The 14,087-nt window shown below is 64.7% G+C and overlaps 1 protein-coding gene across 4 annotated transcripts; it reads left to right on the forward strand.

Annotated features, from left to right (window-relative positions):
- Positions 1–1,751: 1,751 nt before the first annotated feature.
- On the forward strand, positions 1,752–11,985 carry RBFOX3 (RNA binding fox-1 homolog 3). Of its 4 annotated transcripts, none has more exons than XM_004592859.4 (11): positions 1,752–2,000; positions 4,568–4,705; positions 6,049–6,102; positions 6,555–6,647; positions 7,552–7,612; positions 8,871–8,924; positions 9,035–9,167; positions 9,323–9,503; positions 10,022–10,083; positions 10,664–10,742; positions 11,879–11,985. In XM_004592859.4, exons 1-11 carry the CDS (start codon positions 1,779–1,781, stop codon positions 11,921–11,923), a joined length of 1,122 nt encoding a protein of 373 aa, XP_004592916.1. In that variant the 5' UTR covers positions 1,752–1,778; the 3' UTR covers positions 11,924–11,985. The 4 variants fall into 4 exon arrangements, with proteins under 4 accessions (XP_004592916.1, XP_004592914.1, XP_036352104.1 ...); XM_004592857.3 differs by having other exon boundaries at positions 9,464–9,503; XM_036496211.2 differs by having other exon boundaries at positions 1,779–2,000; positions 4,571–4,705; positions 11,879–11,923.
- The last annotated feature ends 2,102 nt before the right edge of the window (positions 11,986–14,087 follow it).

The following is a 14,087-nucleotide window of genomic DNA, read 5'->3' on the forward strand; positions in this document are numbered from 1 at the left end:
CCTGCAGAGGCCAGCAGTCCCCAGGGCCAGGGTCTGAATTGCCCCAGGCCAAAGGACCCTCCAGCTTGCTCGGGAGCCCCGCAGCCTGTGCTGACCCTGGCACCGGCAATTTGGCTTATAAACTGTCTGGTGGCGCAAGGTCTATCAAGCAGAGATCCTGGGTGTTCCGAGCTGCAGTGGCCCAACCCTCCCTAGAGTGTCCCCGTCTTCTCAGGCCCGACACCCTCTGCCCGGCACCCCCGCCTTGGCACCAGCAGGTTGCACTGTCAGGGCCCCAGCCCGGCCCAACCCCAGCTGGGCTGCTGTTACTCCACAGTGGGAAGGCCGGAGGGCCCGGAGAGACAACAGAGAGGAGGTACCCCCCTTTCTCTGGGTTTGGGTCGGGCTGGGGAGGTGGTGCAGGTGGGTGATAGCTCCAGCTGGCATCAGCCAGAAGGGCTAACCAGCCTACATCTCCCCAGGCTGTGGACGCCTCCCCCTCAGCCATCTCCACCCACTGGGCATCCCAGCCTCTTTCTCCACACCGCATCAGTGGACACCAGTGCTGGTGGAGCCCCTAGTGAGCGGTGCTGTTGGTGCCCACACGGACATGTGCGTGTGTAGATGTGTGTACATGTCCATGTGCGGTTCTGTGTCCTGTTCCGCCACCCAGCTCTATGCAGGGTCTGCAGGCAGAGGGGACCCGGTGGCTTTGTTGAGGGGGAAGGAGACGGGGCGGAGGAGGACACTGCTCACTGGACCGACTGGCCCATTGTGGTGAGCACCAACTTGGTGCCCCACTGCTGGGGGTTCCGGGAGCAGGGCAGGGCTGGCTAGGCACCCCCTACCCTGGGACACGCCTGGTAGAGGTGGACTCTGCATGGGGCTGTCCCTGGTGTGGCCCCAGCCCTGCACGGGCCTGGCACACCTCTGCAGGTGCTGTTGAACGCACGGTAGCTAGGATCAGGGCAGTGTTGGGAGCAGGGCCCAGCATGCCCTTGGGAGGGATGCCTGCCTGTCCTGCAGGGGAGGACGGACAAGGCCGTGAGGCACTGCAGCCCGCGAGCTCAGCTGTGGGGCTGAGCGCAGGCAGCCAGGCCGAGAGGCAGAAGCTTTGTGCCTGCATGAGGTGTTGGGGTTGTGAGTGAGGGCAGGGCAGCAGCTGCCTTCCCACACCACACAACTGCAGGACCCAGATCCCTGCCTGCAGTCCACCACACCCCCAACTGCTCTGGTGGAAGGAGGCCCTGTCCCCCTTGTCACAGGCACCGTGCCAGGGCCTGTCCACAGGGGAGGCCAGGGAGGATCCAGGACCCACCTCCAGCAGCCGGGGAAGGCCTTTCCCGTCGCCCAGCACTGCCACGCTGACTGCTTGCGGAGGGAGGCTCCATGCTCTGGCCCTCCTGGGGTGACAGGTGTCCCTGCCCAGGGTGATGGCGCAGTGTGCTGGAGTGATGGTGTCGTGGGGAATTGCCATCAGGGACCCTGGACAGAAGGGACCACGGGTGGCTCCCATCCACGGTGATCTCAAAAGACAACTTGGAGGGATTGGTTTTCACACATGACGTGCCACATTGTCCCTGAGCCAGCGATGTCTCACTCGGATCAGAACTCAGTGGGTGTACACGCTGTCGGGGGCACCTCGAACTTGGGGTCCTGAGAGACATGGCCGAGAGAATGGTGTCACCACCACGGAAGCATCTGGAAACTTCCGCCGGACTGTGGGACTGCCGGGGCTAACCTGGCCTTGCTGTCTGCCTCCACAGGGCACCCAGGACGCCACGGCTCCACCTGAAGCGATGGCCCAACCCTACCCCCCGGCCCAGTACCCACCTCCACCCCAGAACGGGATCCCCACCGAGTACGCCCCACCCCCACCGCACCCCACACCGGACTACTCAGGCCAGACCCCGGTCCCCCCCGAGCATGGGATGACCCTCTACACACCAGCACAGACCCACCCCGAGCAGCCGGCCACTGAGGCCAGCACACAGCCCATCGCTGGGACACAGACAGTGCCGGTAAGGGGGCCCTGCCAGCCCGAGGCCCAGGGCCGGAGGGCACGAGGTTAGCGGGGCTGGTGGGGGGGCTGTGTATGAAGGGGCAGGACTCACTGCCCTCGCGTTCTCGTCCCACAGTCCCACACCAAGCATCCTTGTACTGAGCTGGCAGCCAGAAGGCCCAGGGCACAGACCCTGCCCGCTCCGGCTGCTTTGGCTTCCACAGGCCCTGTGCCTCAGGGAGGTGGCACTCATGTCCTCAGAGGCCAGTTATGGCAACGGAGGAAGAGGCCGGGGCCAGAGGCATGGGCTGGCACGGGGTCCGGCTAAGGCAGCTCCTGTTGCAGGCCCCCAGGGCCCTCAGAGCTGCTGGGGGTGCAGGCCCCTCCCGTTCTTAATCACTTGTAATCTACCTGCTGGCTGCCCTCCCATCAGATGGCTTCAATTATGTGGTTGTAATGCAGCTGTGAGGTGGAAGTGCTGAACCTGCACTTCCACGATTTCCTGAGAGTCCGGGGGCAGGGGCCGCAACGGGTGGGCTCCCTGGGCAGGGCTCCCCCTCCCAGCGACACGGCGGCTGCCCAGCCCTCGCCTCCACCCTGTGCCCCCAGCCCCCAACCTGCTCCACCCTTTCCCAGCCTTCTGGACTGCTCTCTCCACAGCCTCCCCAGCTCTGGCCCATGGCCGCCCCTGCTGGCTCTGGCCCAGCAGCTGCCTGGCAGGCGCTGGGCAGGAGGCCAACACACTGCACTACTGGGGAGAGGCGCCCCCTGGCAGCCTCCCAACACCCCTACCTCAATCATCCCGCCTCCCAAGATACCAACCCTCCTCGCAGGAGGGGCTCCATCCAGCACTGCCCAAGCCCCGTCAGATGCCCAGCCAGCACTCTTCCTCCCTGCCCAGGGACTGCCAGGCTCGAGTCTACCCCAAAGCCATCAGACTGTGCCCGGCTACAGCACATTCCCCAGGGGCCCCCAGCCACAGGCCACAGATGGAAAAGGCCAAGCCCGTGACCTGCTGCAGACAGACCCTGGGTTAGTATTGGCTGCTGTAGGAGGGAGCAGGGGCAGGAGGGGGTCTGCAGACCCCAGCCCCAGCGCCTCACCAGGAGGAACCTGGGCTCAGAGCCCGCAGCCAGATCTGCAGGTTGCTGGCCTTCCTTTGTGCAGGCAGGGCCAGCTCAGCCACCAGCTGCCCCACCATGCAGCCTCCCGCTCCCACAGCCGGGCTCCTGGCACACTCGCCTCAGTGGACTTGGGGGACAGCAAGTGGCTTGACTCGCGCACACTCCAAGAGCCGCCATTGTTCACATGCCCTCGGGGGTACCTTGGGCACTCGAGGGGCTTGGAGAACACGCCGTCATCATTAGCGGCCTGAACTGCACACAGGACACCGGCCTGCTAAGACAGGCCACACGGTGTGTCCAGCAAGGGCAAGGACTGCCATCTTCCTCCCCGACAGCACAGGTGGAAGGGACACGGGGACAGGCTGGATCCTGCAGCCTCCAGACTGGGCACACTGCCTGGGTCCAGGGGAGGCCGTAGCCTTCACCTTCTTCAGCAGCCTAGGGGGCTGGGACCCACGCTGCTCCCTGGGGCCTCTGGCCCGCAGCCAGTGGGAGGCCTGCTGGCCGAACGCAGGAGCAAGAAGGCAGGCTGAGATCGCCTTCAGGGCCGAGAGGGGCAGCCATCATCACGAGGCCATGTAGGCCCCTGGGCACTTGGTGCCCTCTGTCCACTGCCATCCCAGGCGGCAGGTGCAGTGACCCCGGCTACCCTGACCCTGAAGCCGTCTCCTCCTTGTCAGCCCTCTGGCTGTGGTTGCTGGCTGTCCAGAGTATCCATTAGAAGTGACTTAAGCCAATTGGATACTTCTGGAACCCACACACCTACAGTCCCCTGGGAGCTGAGCTCTAGCCCCCTGGGTTGGGGGTGGGGGTGCGGAGAGCAGGCGCGGAGACCCCCTGGTGGAAGCTCCTGGGCATGGCTGTGACTGGCACTTTTGGGTCTCAGGCTGGGTGTCCAGCTGCCAGCCACTCCGTCTCCCCAGCAGCCAACGTTGCCGGAGCACAGGGCCTGGCAAGGAAGGAAGTAGGTGCGAGGCCCGCCTTGCAAGGCCCTCAGGGCCCGACCACTGGAGAAGCTCATGCGGGGCAGCTCACACAGGCCACGGCCACTGTCCTGCGGGAGCTGAGGCGCACATGTAGACCCCTCTGCAGGCCAGCGTCCAGGCCAGTGTAGCTGCACTGACTCGATGGGATCTGACGCTGTGGCCCCGTGTGCCCAGGGCGATCCTGACCTCAACTCAGACCCCAGCTGCCTGCAGGCTGGCCGCCCCCCGCCAGGGACAGGCCTGAGCTGGGAAGGGGGCAGCACCCCCTGGGCCAAGGAAGACCTGAACTGGGGTGGCGGTGGTTAGGTGGCAGGTCACAAGCAGGGTGGAGGTCGCACTGCCCTCCCTTGTGGGAGCTGTCCAGATTCCCTCGGGGGCTAGGCACAGGTGAGGACAGAGGTGGGTGGGGGTCCTGGGGTCATGCCTTCTTGTGGCACCAGGCTGGGGGTCCCCACACAGCCCGTTCTCTCCCACAGCAGGCAGATGAGGCGGCCCAGACCGACAGCCAGCCGCTCCACCCCTCCGACCCCACAGAGAAGCAGCAGCCCAAGCGGCTACATGTCTCTAACATCCCCTTCCGGTTCAGGGACCCCGACCTGCGGCAAATGTTCGGGGTGAGTGACCGCGGGCCCCGTCTGTCCCCACATGCAGCCTGAGTGCCAGTGCTGGCTCCCCTGGGCCTGGGGGTCCACCACCCCGCATCGTTAGGGCCTCGGGCCGCTGCCCTCCCCTGCGGCAGCCCCGGCCCAGCCTGCTCATGTCACACCTCTCCGGCCCGTGTCTGTGGGCCAAAGTGGCGACGCACAGCTGAGAGGGCTCAGGACCCTACCTCCTCCTGGATCTAGGCTCCACCCTGCAGGGGTTTGGCCACATTGTGACTGAGTTCCTGGGTGCTTGGCCCTGTCACTGACCTGGAGCAGCCAGCAGGCTCCCAGGCCTGCCCTGGCCGCAAAGGCCCATGCTGCCTGGCCCCGGCCCTACTTCCACAGCCACTGCTGTGTCCATCCCAGCCTGGGTAGCCCTTGGCCCCGAGCCCCAGGCCCCCACCTGACAGGAGATCTGACAGGCAAATAGGAGGGATGGGTCCCAGACAGCTCTGATGGGAGCCCAGAAGCCTGCTGCCCAGCTGGGAGGCCCGGACATGCTGGCGTGAGCTCATGTTCACGTGGACTGGCTGGGTGGGGAGGGCCCGGGCCCCCCTGCAGCCCTCCGGGCCCAGCAGGTCGCTGGGGCCCTGCAGGATAGGCCCCAGGGACATTTCAGGTGAGTGCAATGCTCACTGGATGCCCACCCAGGAGGCCAGGGCCTCAGGGCCTCATGGACACTCTCCAGGACCTGGTGGATAGATGCATGGCCTCACTTGCCAGGGAGAGGCTGGGGTGACGGTCACTGCCTGCCTGGCAGCTGTGTCCTGTGCAGGCAGGAGCCTGGGTCCCAGTCACTGCCGCCTGCACCCCCACCCCTAGCCGGCCCCACCCAGTCCAGGCACAGGCAGGGCCCTGAGGGCTCAGGCATAAAGGCATACCCCGCCCGCTTCGTCCCCACTCCTTGCCTCCTCCCCATCAACTCCCTTCCTCTCTTCTTTCCCCTCTAAGTGGTTGGGGTCTCTCAGGGCCTGGACCTCACATCCTGGCCCCAACACCTTCTTTCTCTGTGGTGACCCCATCCCTGCTGTCCTGGGGAAGGGTCTCCCAGGAGACCGTGACCCCTTACTGCTGACACCCTGGTGTCCTGCCAAGGGGTCCCTGGTACTGCTGTACCTGTTGGCCCCTATGACCGTGCTCTGGCAAGACGAGCTGTTCCCCCAAGGATGGGGGCCAGAGCCCACTCCCAGGGAGGTGGGGCGGGGACCCTGGTCCGGCTGCCCCAGCAGGGGCTGTCCCTGGAGTGAGGGCCACCATCTTAACCTGCCCTCCCCCGTCTCCCCACCCCTCCTCTCTGTTCTCCGTCTCTGCAGCAATTCGGGAAAATTTTAGACGTGGAGATCATTTTTAACGAGCGGGGCTCCAAGGTGGGTGCCACGTAGAGGCCGCCACTGTTGGCTGGCTGTAGATCCCGCCTGGCTGACGGGGGAAATGTGCCTTTCCCTTCCAGACTGCTGTGCACCCCCAGGACCCTGAGCAACGTGGGTGCTCCCCACTCCCCCGCCAACCCCTCTGTCCTTGTGGCCCAGGCCTGCGCCAGGGTCAGGGTCCTGCCCCCACCTGCCTGCCCACCTGCTCACATGGACAGGATTGGGGCCTGGGGGAGGAGGGGAGAAGTCACCGCTGGGCAGGCATCCAGCCCCCAGCTCCTGGGGTGAAGGGGGTGGGTCCTGGTCAGGTTAGCAGCCCTCTGTGAAGAGGTGCTGGGGTGGGCTGGGGACCCCAAGACAGCCAGCTGCCCCCTGTCTCCCTGCCGCCTCCCCTCTGTCTCTTCCTTTTCTCATCCTGCCTCTCCGTGTCTGTCCTCCTCCGCTCACAGGGCTTTGGGTTTGTAACTTTTGAAACTAGCTCAGACGCTGACCGAGCCCGGGAGAAGCTGAATGGGACGATCGTAGAGGGACGGAAGATTGAGGTGCTCAGATAAGTGCGCCGCGGCGGGGACACCCTGGGCAAGGGGTGCCAGCCCTGCCGCTGCCTGCCCTCAGGGAGCCCCCAGTGTGTATCCACCACTTCCAGACTGCTGCCAGGAGGGGCAGACTCAGCCAGTGCCTCACCCACCCCCACCTTGCACGCACCTCCTCCCCACGCCAGCAGCTCTGCCAGGCAGAGGTGGGTTCTGCAGCAACAGGCAGCCCAGTGGACAGCCAGGAAAGGGACGAGGCTCCCCCAGGCCCCTTCCCCTCCTGCACCCGGGGCAGGGCTTCCCCACAGGCGGGGCACAAGGGGCCTGGGTGCTGATGCAGGACCGACAGCGCAGTGTGACGGGCCTTCGGGGACGTCCCCAGAGCCCAGGTACCCCTTTCCCTCTTGCCCCCAGTTTCCCCCTGTCGTGCAGCAGCCGGCATGGCCGCCCCAGCCTCCCCACACGGCCCGGCAGCTTTGCACTTCAGAACCGCAAACCCTCACGCCAGCTGGGGTCCGCCAGGCAAGAAGGCACCCCGATGGGAGCCAGAAGTGTGTGCCCCAGCTGGGCAGGCACGGTGGACATAGGGGTAGGCGGCATAGTCTGCACCTCTTCCTCAGTCCCCTGCTCGTCCTGTACATTGCAGGCCAGGCCCTGGGACAGGAGGCATGGCTGCCTCAAGCCCATGCTGGGTGGCCTTGGGAAGCTGAGGGTACTGAGGGGAGACTGTACCCTAGGGCCAGCCTGTGGACTGCTCTACCAGCCTCCCTGGAGCAGCTGGGCAGTAGCCAGTGCTGCAGGCAGGGGCCAGACCTGGCCCCAGCCTCCCGTACCCATGGCTGGGCTGGGTGGGGCAGCCAGTGGGCCAGCCACTGTGCCCTCACCCTCCCTCCCTATGTCCTTCCCTGGCTAGGTCAATAACGCCACGGCCCGAGTCATGACCAACAAGAAGACCGGGAACCCTTACACCAACGGTAGGAGCCCAGACTCAAGGAGGCTGCTCCCTCCCCAGGGGCACCCTGAGTGCTCCCAGGGTCACCCTAAGCACTCCCCAGCACGTAGGACACCTGGTAACCATGTCCACCGCCAGCCCAGCATGGCGGCACCTTCAGGCCTTGAGTGGCGAGGAGGGACCGGGTGGGGGACACAGGGGGGTGAGAGGTAGAAGAGCTTCTAGAACTCTGAGCTCTGGGCTGTGCACCTGCGACAGTACCACAGCCTCAGCCTCCCAGGTGATGGGCTCAGCACCACAGAGCCAGGGCCTGGGCTGGGCGTGACACAGCACGGGGACCTTCAGCCTTGGGCCCCAGACACTTGGTGACCACCCTGGGGCGCCAGGGCAGCTGAGCTGAACATCACGTGGCACCTGGCTCTCAGAGGCTTCTGCTTGCCCTATGACACTTGCTGCTGGCTGTGCAATGGAGTGGGCACTGGGGCTGCTGTAGGTCTGCGGCGTGGCGAGGGGCCTGGCAGCCCAGAGCTGGCCCTGCTGCCCATGCCCAGGAGGGACAGGGCGGGGGAGGGGGCAGGGCGGCCAAGCAGAGGGGATGAACAGGACAGGGACCTGGCTTGGCACCGCTGAGCAGGTTAGTCTAAAGCTCATCTTTTCTTTATTAAAATTTATTTCTGTATTTTTAAGGGCAGAGTTCAAGAAGGACTCAACTCTTCTATCCTCTGCTTCACTCCCCAGATGGCCACAACAGCCAGGGTTAGGTTGGGCCAAAGCCGGGAGCTTATTCCAGGTCTCCCACATGGATGCAGGGGCTGCAGCCTGACCCACTATGCCACAGTGTCCGCCCTGATGTCCCCCCTCTCCTGAGAACTCGGGGTGCCATGGGCCAGCAGTGGGGTGATCTGGAAGGGGCTGCAGTCTCTGCCCTGTTCTGTGCATCCCCTGCTGGCTCAGGCCAGAATAGCAGGGACCACAGTGACCACCACCACAGCCAGGAGTTTCCAGAGACCAAGTACTCACGCTCCAGCCAGGAGCAGGGAGGGTGAACCCCAGGAAGGACCCCTATCCTGCCCTGGGCACCTCTCCTCTGCCTGCCCTGGATGGGTCAGGAGACAGGCTACAGGGGAGGCAGTAGGGGTGGACCAAGGCATCAGCCCCGTGCCTACAGAGGCCACCTGCTGGGCCAGGGAGCTGGGCAGGTGTCTGGGGGGGAGCAGTGTCCCAGGTGTGAGGGCGCTGGGCTGGCAAGAGTGGCAACTGAGCTGCCACTTGTGTTACAGGCTGGAAGCTCAACCCTGTGGTGGGCGCAGTCTATGGGCCCGAATTCTATGCAGGTAAAGGCTGGGTCCCTGGCAGACTTGGGGTTCAGGTGAGGGGCTGGGTGGGTGGCCGTTGCTGCTGCCCTCCTCCGTCTAACGCTCTTCCTCCCAATGCCCTTCTGCAGTGACGGGGTTCCCCTACCCCACCACAGGCACCGCTGTAGCCTACCGGGGTGCACACCTCCGGGGCCGGGGCCGAGCCGTGTATAACACATTTAGGGCTGCGCCACCTCCACCCCCCATCCCGACTTATGGAGCGTGAGTACCTGCCAGGGAGCCAGGGAGCCAGGGTGTGTGGGGGTGGCCGGGGGTGGGGGGAAGGATGGACAGCCATCTGGAGGGTAGGGGGTCCAGGGTGGGTGTGGGCAAGGAGCTGAGCAGCACGGAGGTTACCCTATTGTTATACCAAACAGGGCCCTGGAGCAAACGCTTGCTAAAATGCCCGTCTCGTGGGCGGGGCTGGCGCCGTGGCCCCTCTCTCCTCCGCAGCCTCCAGAGCCGGCCTACCCCGCCTCTCCAGCGTTCCCACCACTCTCTTGTCCGTTTGCTTCCAGGGTCGTGTATCAGGATGGATTTTACGGTGCTGAAATTTATGTGAGTGTAGCCGCAGGAGGGGAGGGTGACAGGTGGCCCATCCTCAGGACTGGGACCTCTCCTCCCTCCACCTGTCCTGGGGACCTGACCATGTGGATGAGGTGGGGGACAGTGGGTGGCCCTCACATCCCAACCACACTGGTGTCTGTTGGAGCACCCCTAGTCCTGTACAGAGGCCCCAGGGCGACCAGGGGCAGGGATAGGTGCCTGCACCCCTGGCATCTGAGTGGATGCCCACTCAGGCCCTTTGTCCAGGGTCATCCAGAGGCAACCCGTACCCACTGGCATCCCGGTCAGGAGCTGTTGGCCTTGGTTAGAGTTAGGGTTAGGGACCCAGCTCCAGGGCAGATGGGCCCGACACTGAATGAACAAATGCATGAGTGAATGAAGCCGCTGGGTGGAGCTGACACCTCAGCCGGGAAGCCAGCTGTCCTGACAGCGGGGCGCCACCAGGAGGAAGGTCACTGGCCTTTGCGGAGCCCTCCTGAGCCTGCTCTCTCCTCTCACCCACCCCGCAGGGAGGGTACACAGCCTATAGATACGCCCAGCCTGCCGCCGCAGCCGCCGCCTACAGTGACAGGTGAGCCAGCCGCGCCCTGGGCCAGGCTGCCTGGGTCTCAGGGTGCAGGCTCTGAACAGGGAACAAGCTGCCCCTGACTCCGCCCCCTTCTCCCCGCTGTGGAAAAGCCCCTGGCAGCAGCAGGGCAGGGGGCCTCCCGTCCTGAGGATGGCCCAGTGAGAAGGAAGAAGAGGCGCCCCAACCACCCTGATCCTGCCCATGCTGCCGTGTGCCCACCATACAAGGGCCAGCCCCGCCCAGCCGTGCCTGCTCTGCTCACACACTGCCTGTCTGTGTGTGTCGCTCTGGGCTGGCCCCATCTCGGGGTCCACCTGCACTCCTGTGTACACCTGCCCGTTGAGTGCCTGTGGGGTCCAGCCCCCTCCTGCATCCTCAGGCATCTGCATTTGTGCCCTGCCCACCGACAGGCTGTCCCAGGGCCCCTTCTGCTATGTGCTGCCCCTGCCAAGTCAACATGTACCATGTGCATTCTAGAAATTTCCAGTCAGGACAGGACAGGCAGTGAGGAGGGCAAGTGAGGGGCAAGGAGCGTTGGGAGATCTTCTGTCACCTCCACTCACCTGCCCCTTGCTGTCCCCAGTTATGGCAGAGTCTATGCAGCCACCGACCCCTACCACCACACCCTGGGCCCCGCTGCCGCCTACAGCATCGGCACCATGGTAAGGAGGTTGGGAGCGGGCACCTCTGAGCCCTTCGAGCCGGCAAGCAGGAGGGGCACAGGGCCTCAAGGGAGCAGACAAGTCCTGTGCCGGGGAGGGGAGGCCCTCCCAGGTCAGAATAGGGGGTGGGAAGATACGGGGGCAGCTCCAGGAACCTCTGGTCATCTGGAGGGGTTTCTCCCAAGCCCCGAGTCCACGCCCTCCTCCAGCTTGGAGCAGGGCCGCCCCCTCTCCCCACAGCCACCTGCTCCTGCTGCTGCATACCACGCCTGCCTACAGGCTCCGCGGGCTGGGACCACCTGCTTGTGTGTGTCTGTGTCTGTCTGTGTGTGTGTGTGTGTGTGCATCTGTCTGCACATGTATGTGCAGCCAGCCGTGGACACAGCAGTCAGCTCACACCTACCCCACAGCGGCTTCCAGCACGCGCACACCCCCCATACCTCCCACACCTGTGCTCAGCTGGGCCTCCAGCATCAAAGATGAAAATGCAAGGGTCAGCTGCAAGACCCCGAGGCCGGGCCAGGGTGTCCCCGGCTCCCAGCCATGGCTCCCGACTCCCCACTCAGGGTGCGCTCTCCCGAATTTTGTCATTGGTTTGTAACCAGCCTCAACAGCCCCTGTGCGGTGGCTGAGCCCGGCTTCCACGGGCAGCTAAGGTGCTCAGTAAAGCACACAGCACCCTCTGCCTTTTCGCTTGGTGTTTTTAAGATTTTTCTGTTTTTCCCCCTAAGCATTCTCTGAGGCTTGCTGTTTTCTCCCCTATTCTGTGGGACTGGTGTGTGAAGCCTCCACTCTATAGGGCAGCCTGGGGCGGCTGCACGCGTCCTCCCAGGACCCCTGTGACTGCTCTGGCCAGTGGAGACAGAGCCTACAGGGGGAGCTGGCTTAGGGGGCTCCAGGGTCCTGAGGGGAACCCCCTGCATTGAGGCCCCAGGGTGTGATGGGATGGGGCTCAAGCCTGCACCCCGCTACACCACGTAGGGGCGGTGCCTGAACCCCAGGTCAAAAACAGCACAAAGTACAGTGACTACAGCCTGGAACACCTGCCGTTGGCCCCGCCCTGCTGCCACAACCCCACGCCCTTTCTCTTCTTGCTTCCCCCACTGATTGGCTGTTTTTCATCTTTGATGTTGCAGGGCAGCCTCTGCCGAGGAGGGCACACCCGCTTCACCCCCTACTAGCGAGGGGCCCGCCCCTACCAGCATTCACACTGCTTGCCCACCCCACACCCCCTACAGCCCGAGGACACGCCCGCTGGCCCCCTCATACATTCCCCGCCTCCCCCACCCCATGGCGATGTGTGTGTCTGTGACCCTGGGGTCTCCCACGTGTCCGTACCCTGAGCCTCACAGGTACAGTATGCACACGCCGGGGGCCCCAGAGGAGCGGCCTGCAGGAGAGGGTCTCCTGGCGGCTGAGGGCCAGCTGTGGGGGGCGCGCAGCCTCCAGAGCCGCCAGCAAGTCCGCCTTTGTGTTTCTGTTGCAGTGAAACCTTCCACCGTTCCTGCTTGGACTACGAAGGGCAAACACAAAACACACACACACACACAATCACAAAAGAAAAAAAGAAAACCAACCAAACCAAGAGGCGCCCGACCAAGTCCACGTCCCACACGTGTGGTGTGCACGGCGCGGGAGAGCTGCAGGGGCTGGGCCTCGCGGGGTGGCCGTGGGGCCTGCGTCCACCCAGTCTTCCTTTCCCAGCCCCGCTCCCGAGGCAAGGAGGGGCCCGCGTGGAAGAGCCAGAGGGCAGGACTTGGTGCTGGCCGCACCGTGCCGGGCAGCAGCATGGGTAGCTCTTCGTCCCCAGGGGTCCCAGCGCCCCCTGGCCCGTGCAGCCACCCATGTGTGCTGTGGCCTGGCGAGGAAGCTGTGAGGTCTCCGACATCAAGGGCTTTGTGGCCTCAGCACCGTGGGGTTCCCGGCTGCATAGTGGAGCAAGCCTGGCCCCACACCCATGAGTTTGGGCAGGGAGGCCCTTGGCGGCCAGCTGTCTCCCACGCCACCCCCTTCCTGTGGAGTGAAGGCTGACCTGCTGCCTGCCGGGCCACAGCCCTCCCAGCCATTCCCCTGCAGAGCCTGGCCCATGGGGGAGCAGTGGTAGGACCAGGCCGGAGCCCAGCAGTGGTGGAATCCCTGGTCCCAACGCTACAGGACAGGGCAGCCAGAGCCACAACAGGACCCGTGGGATGAGGGCGGGCTGGGGAGAGGCCAGCTGGGCCACAGTCTGCCCTGCTCCAGGTCGGGGTGGGCCCAGTGAGGCAGGGGTGGCCAGAGTAGGGCAGCGGCAGCCGGACGTGTGGGTCCTGGGGTGGCTCCCGTCAGGACCCTCAGAACCAAAAGGTACACCTCACTTTCTAGTCCGCATCAGCCTCGAATGCTCCGAAACAAACCCTTTTCTATGCCCGTTGTACATGGCCCTGCGCTGCCCGGCTCTGGCCCGCCCCTCTGCTGTCTCGGACCCTTCCCCCAGCCCCAGGACTGCAGCCGAGCCCCGGGCTTCCTCTTACCATTCTGTCTGCTTCCATGGGGCGCGCACCCAGACAAGCAGTGTTACCACTCAGATGAATAAAGCTTCCTTTCTTCTCTCGCTGACTGGGGTGCTCTGGGCACAGGAGCCAGGCCGGGGCTTAGGGTTCTAGCACCTTGCCTTGGGTGTGCCCCAAGCAAATGGCAGGTACACGGCAGAGGCCCCCAGTGCTACGCAGTGTACCCCAGGAGTCAGAGGAGGGAGGCTGGGGGGCCCAGCTATGACATCCAGGAGAGGGTGGGATGAGGGGACAGAGGCCTCTAGGGCGCCCGAGCTAGGCCCCGGAGCACATAAGACAAGCTCACCCGGCTCAGTCCCGTGAGGGGAAGCAGGGCTCGGGGTGGGGCATGGCGAAGGAAGCGGCAACACCGTTTTAACCTTAGCGTGTCATTTATTTCGGAGCACTTGCACCGGGTGCCAGCACCAGGCCTGTGTCGTGGTGGAGCAGGGACCCTGCCAGGGAGCTGGGGCGGTCCTAGGGCAGCATGCCCTGCTAACCCCATGGTTCCCAGCTGCTCACACACCACGCCGCGGGAACGTAACTACCACCACCCCTTTGCCTCCTCCACAGAAAACACAGCAGAGGGGAGGGCTCAGTGCCACATCGAGGGCCCAGCTTGCCGCTACAGTCACCTTCACCTCCACCTCGGGGCAAAGCCCCCCGGTTCAAAACGGGAGAGAACCATGTTTCTGGGGAAGGGGCTCTGGGCAGGCAGCGGCAGAGTGCCAGGAGCTCAGGTGGGCAGCCCTCCACATGGGCTGCCCTGCCCGGTGTCCTGGGCCTGGGGGAGACCCCGGCCTTCCTGCCCGCCACA

Source organism: Ochotona princeps, chromosome 17 (assembly GCF_030435755.1).
Source record: "Ochotona princeps isolate mOchPri1 chromosome 17, mOchPri1.hap1, whole genome shotgun sequence".
Classification (NCBI taxonomy): Eukaryota; Metazoa; Chordata; class Mammalia; order Lagomorpha; family Ochotonidae; genus Ochotona; species Ochotona princeps.

What these genes read in the sequence shown, in the direction of transcription:
- RBFOX3 (XM_004592859.4), top strand. Translation starts at nt 1,779, where the DNA reads ATGGCCCAACCCTACCCCCCGGCCCAGTACCCACCTCCACCCCAGAAC. An exon ending in CGGGAACCCTTACACCAACG is followed by an intron (nt 7,613 to 8,870) that starts GTAGGAGCCCAG and finishes CTTGTGTTACAG; the next exon opens with GCTGGAAGCTCAACCCTGTG. An exon ending in GCCGCCGCCTACAGTGACAG is followed by an intron (nt 10,084 to 10,663) that starts GTGAGCCAGCCG and finishes TGCTGTCCCCAG; the next exon opens with TTATGGCAGAGTCTATGCAG.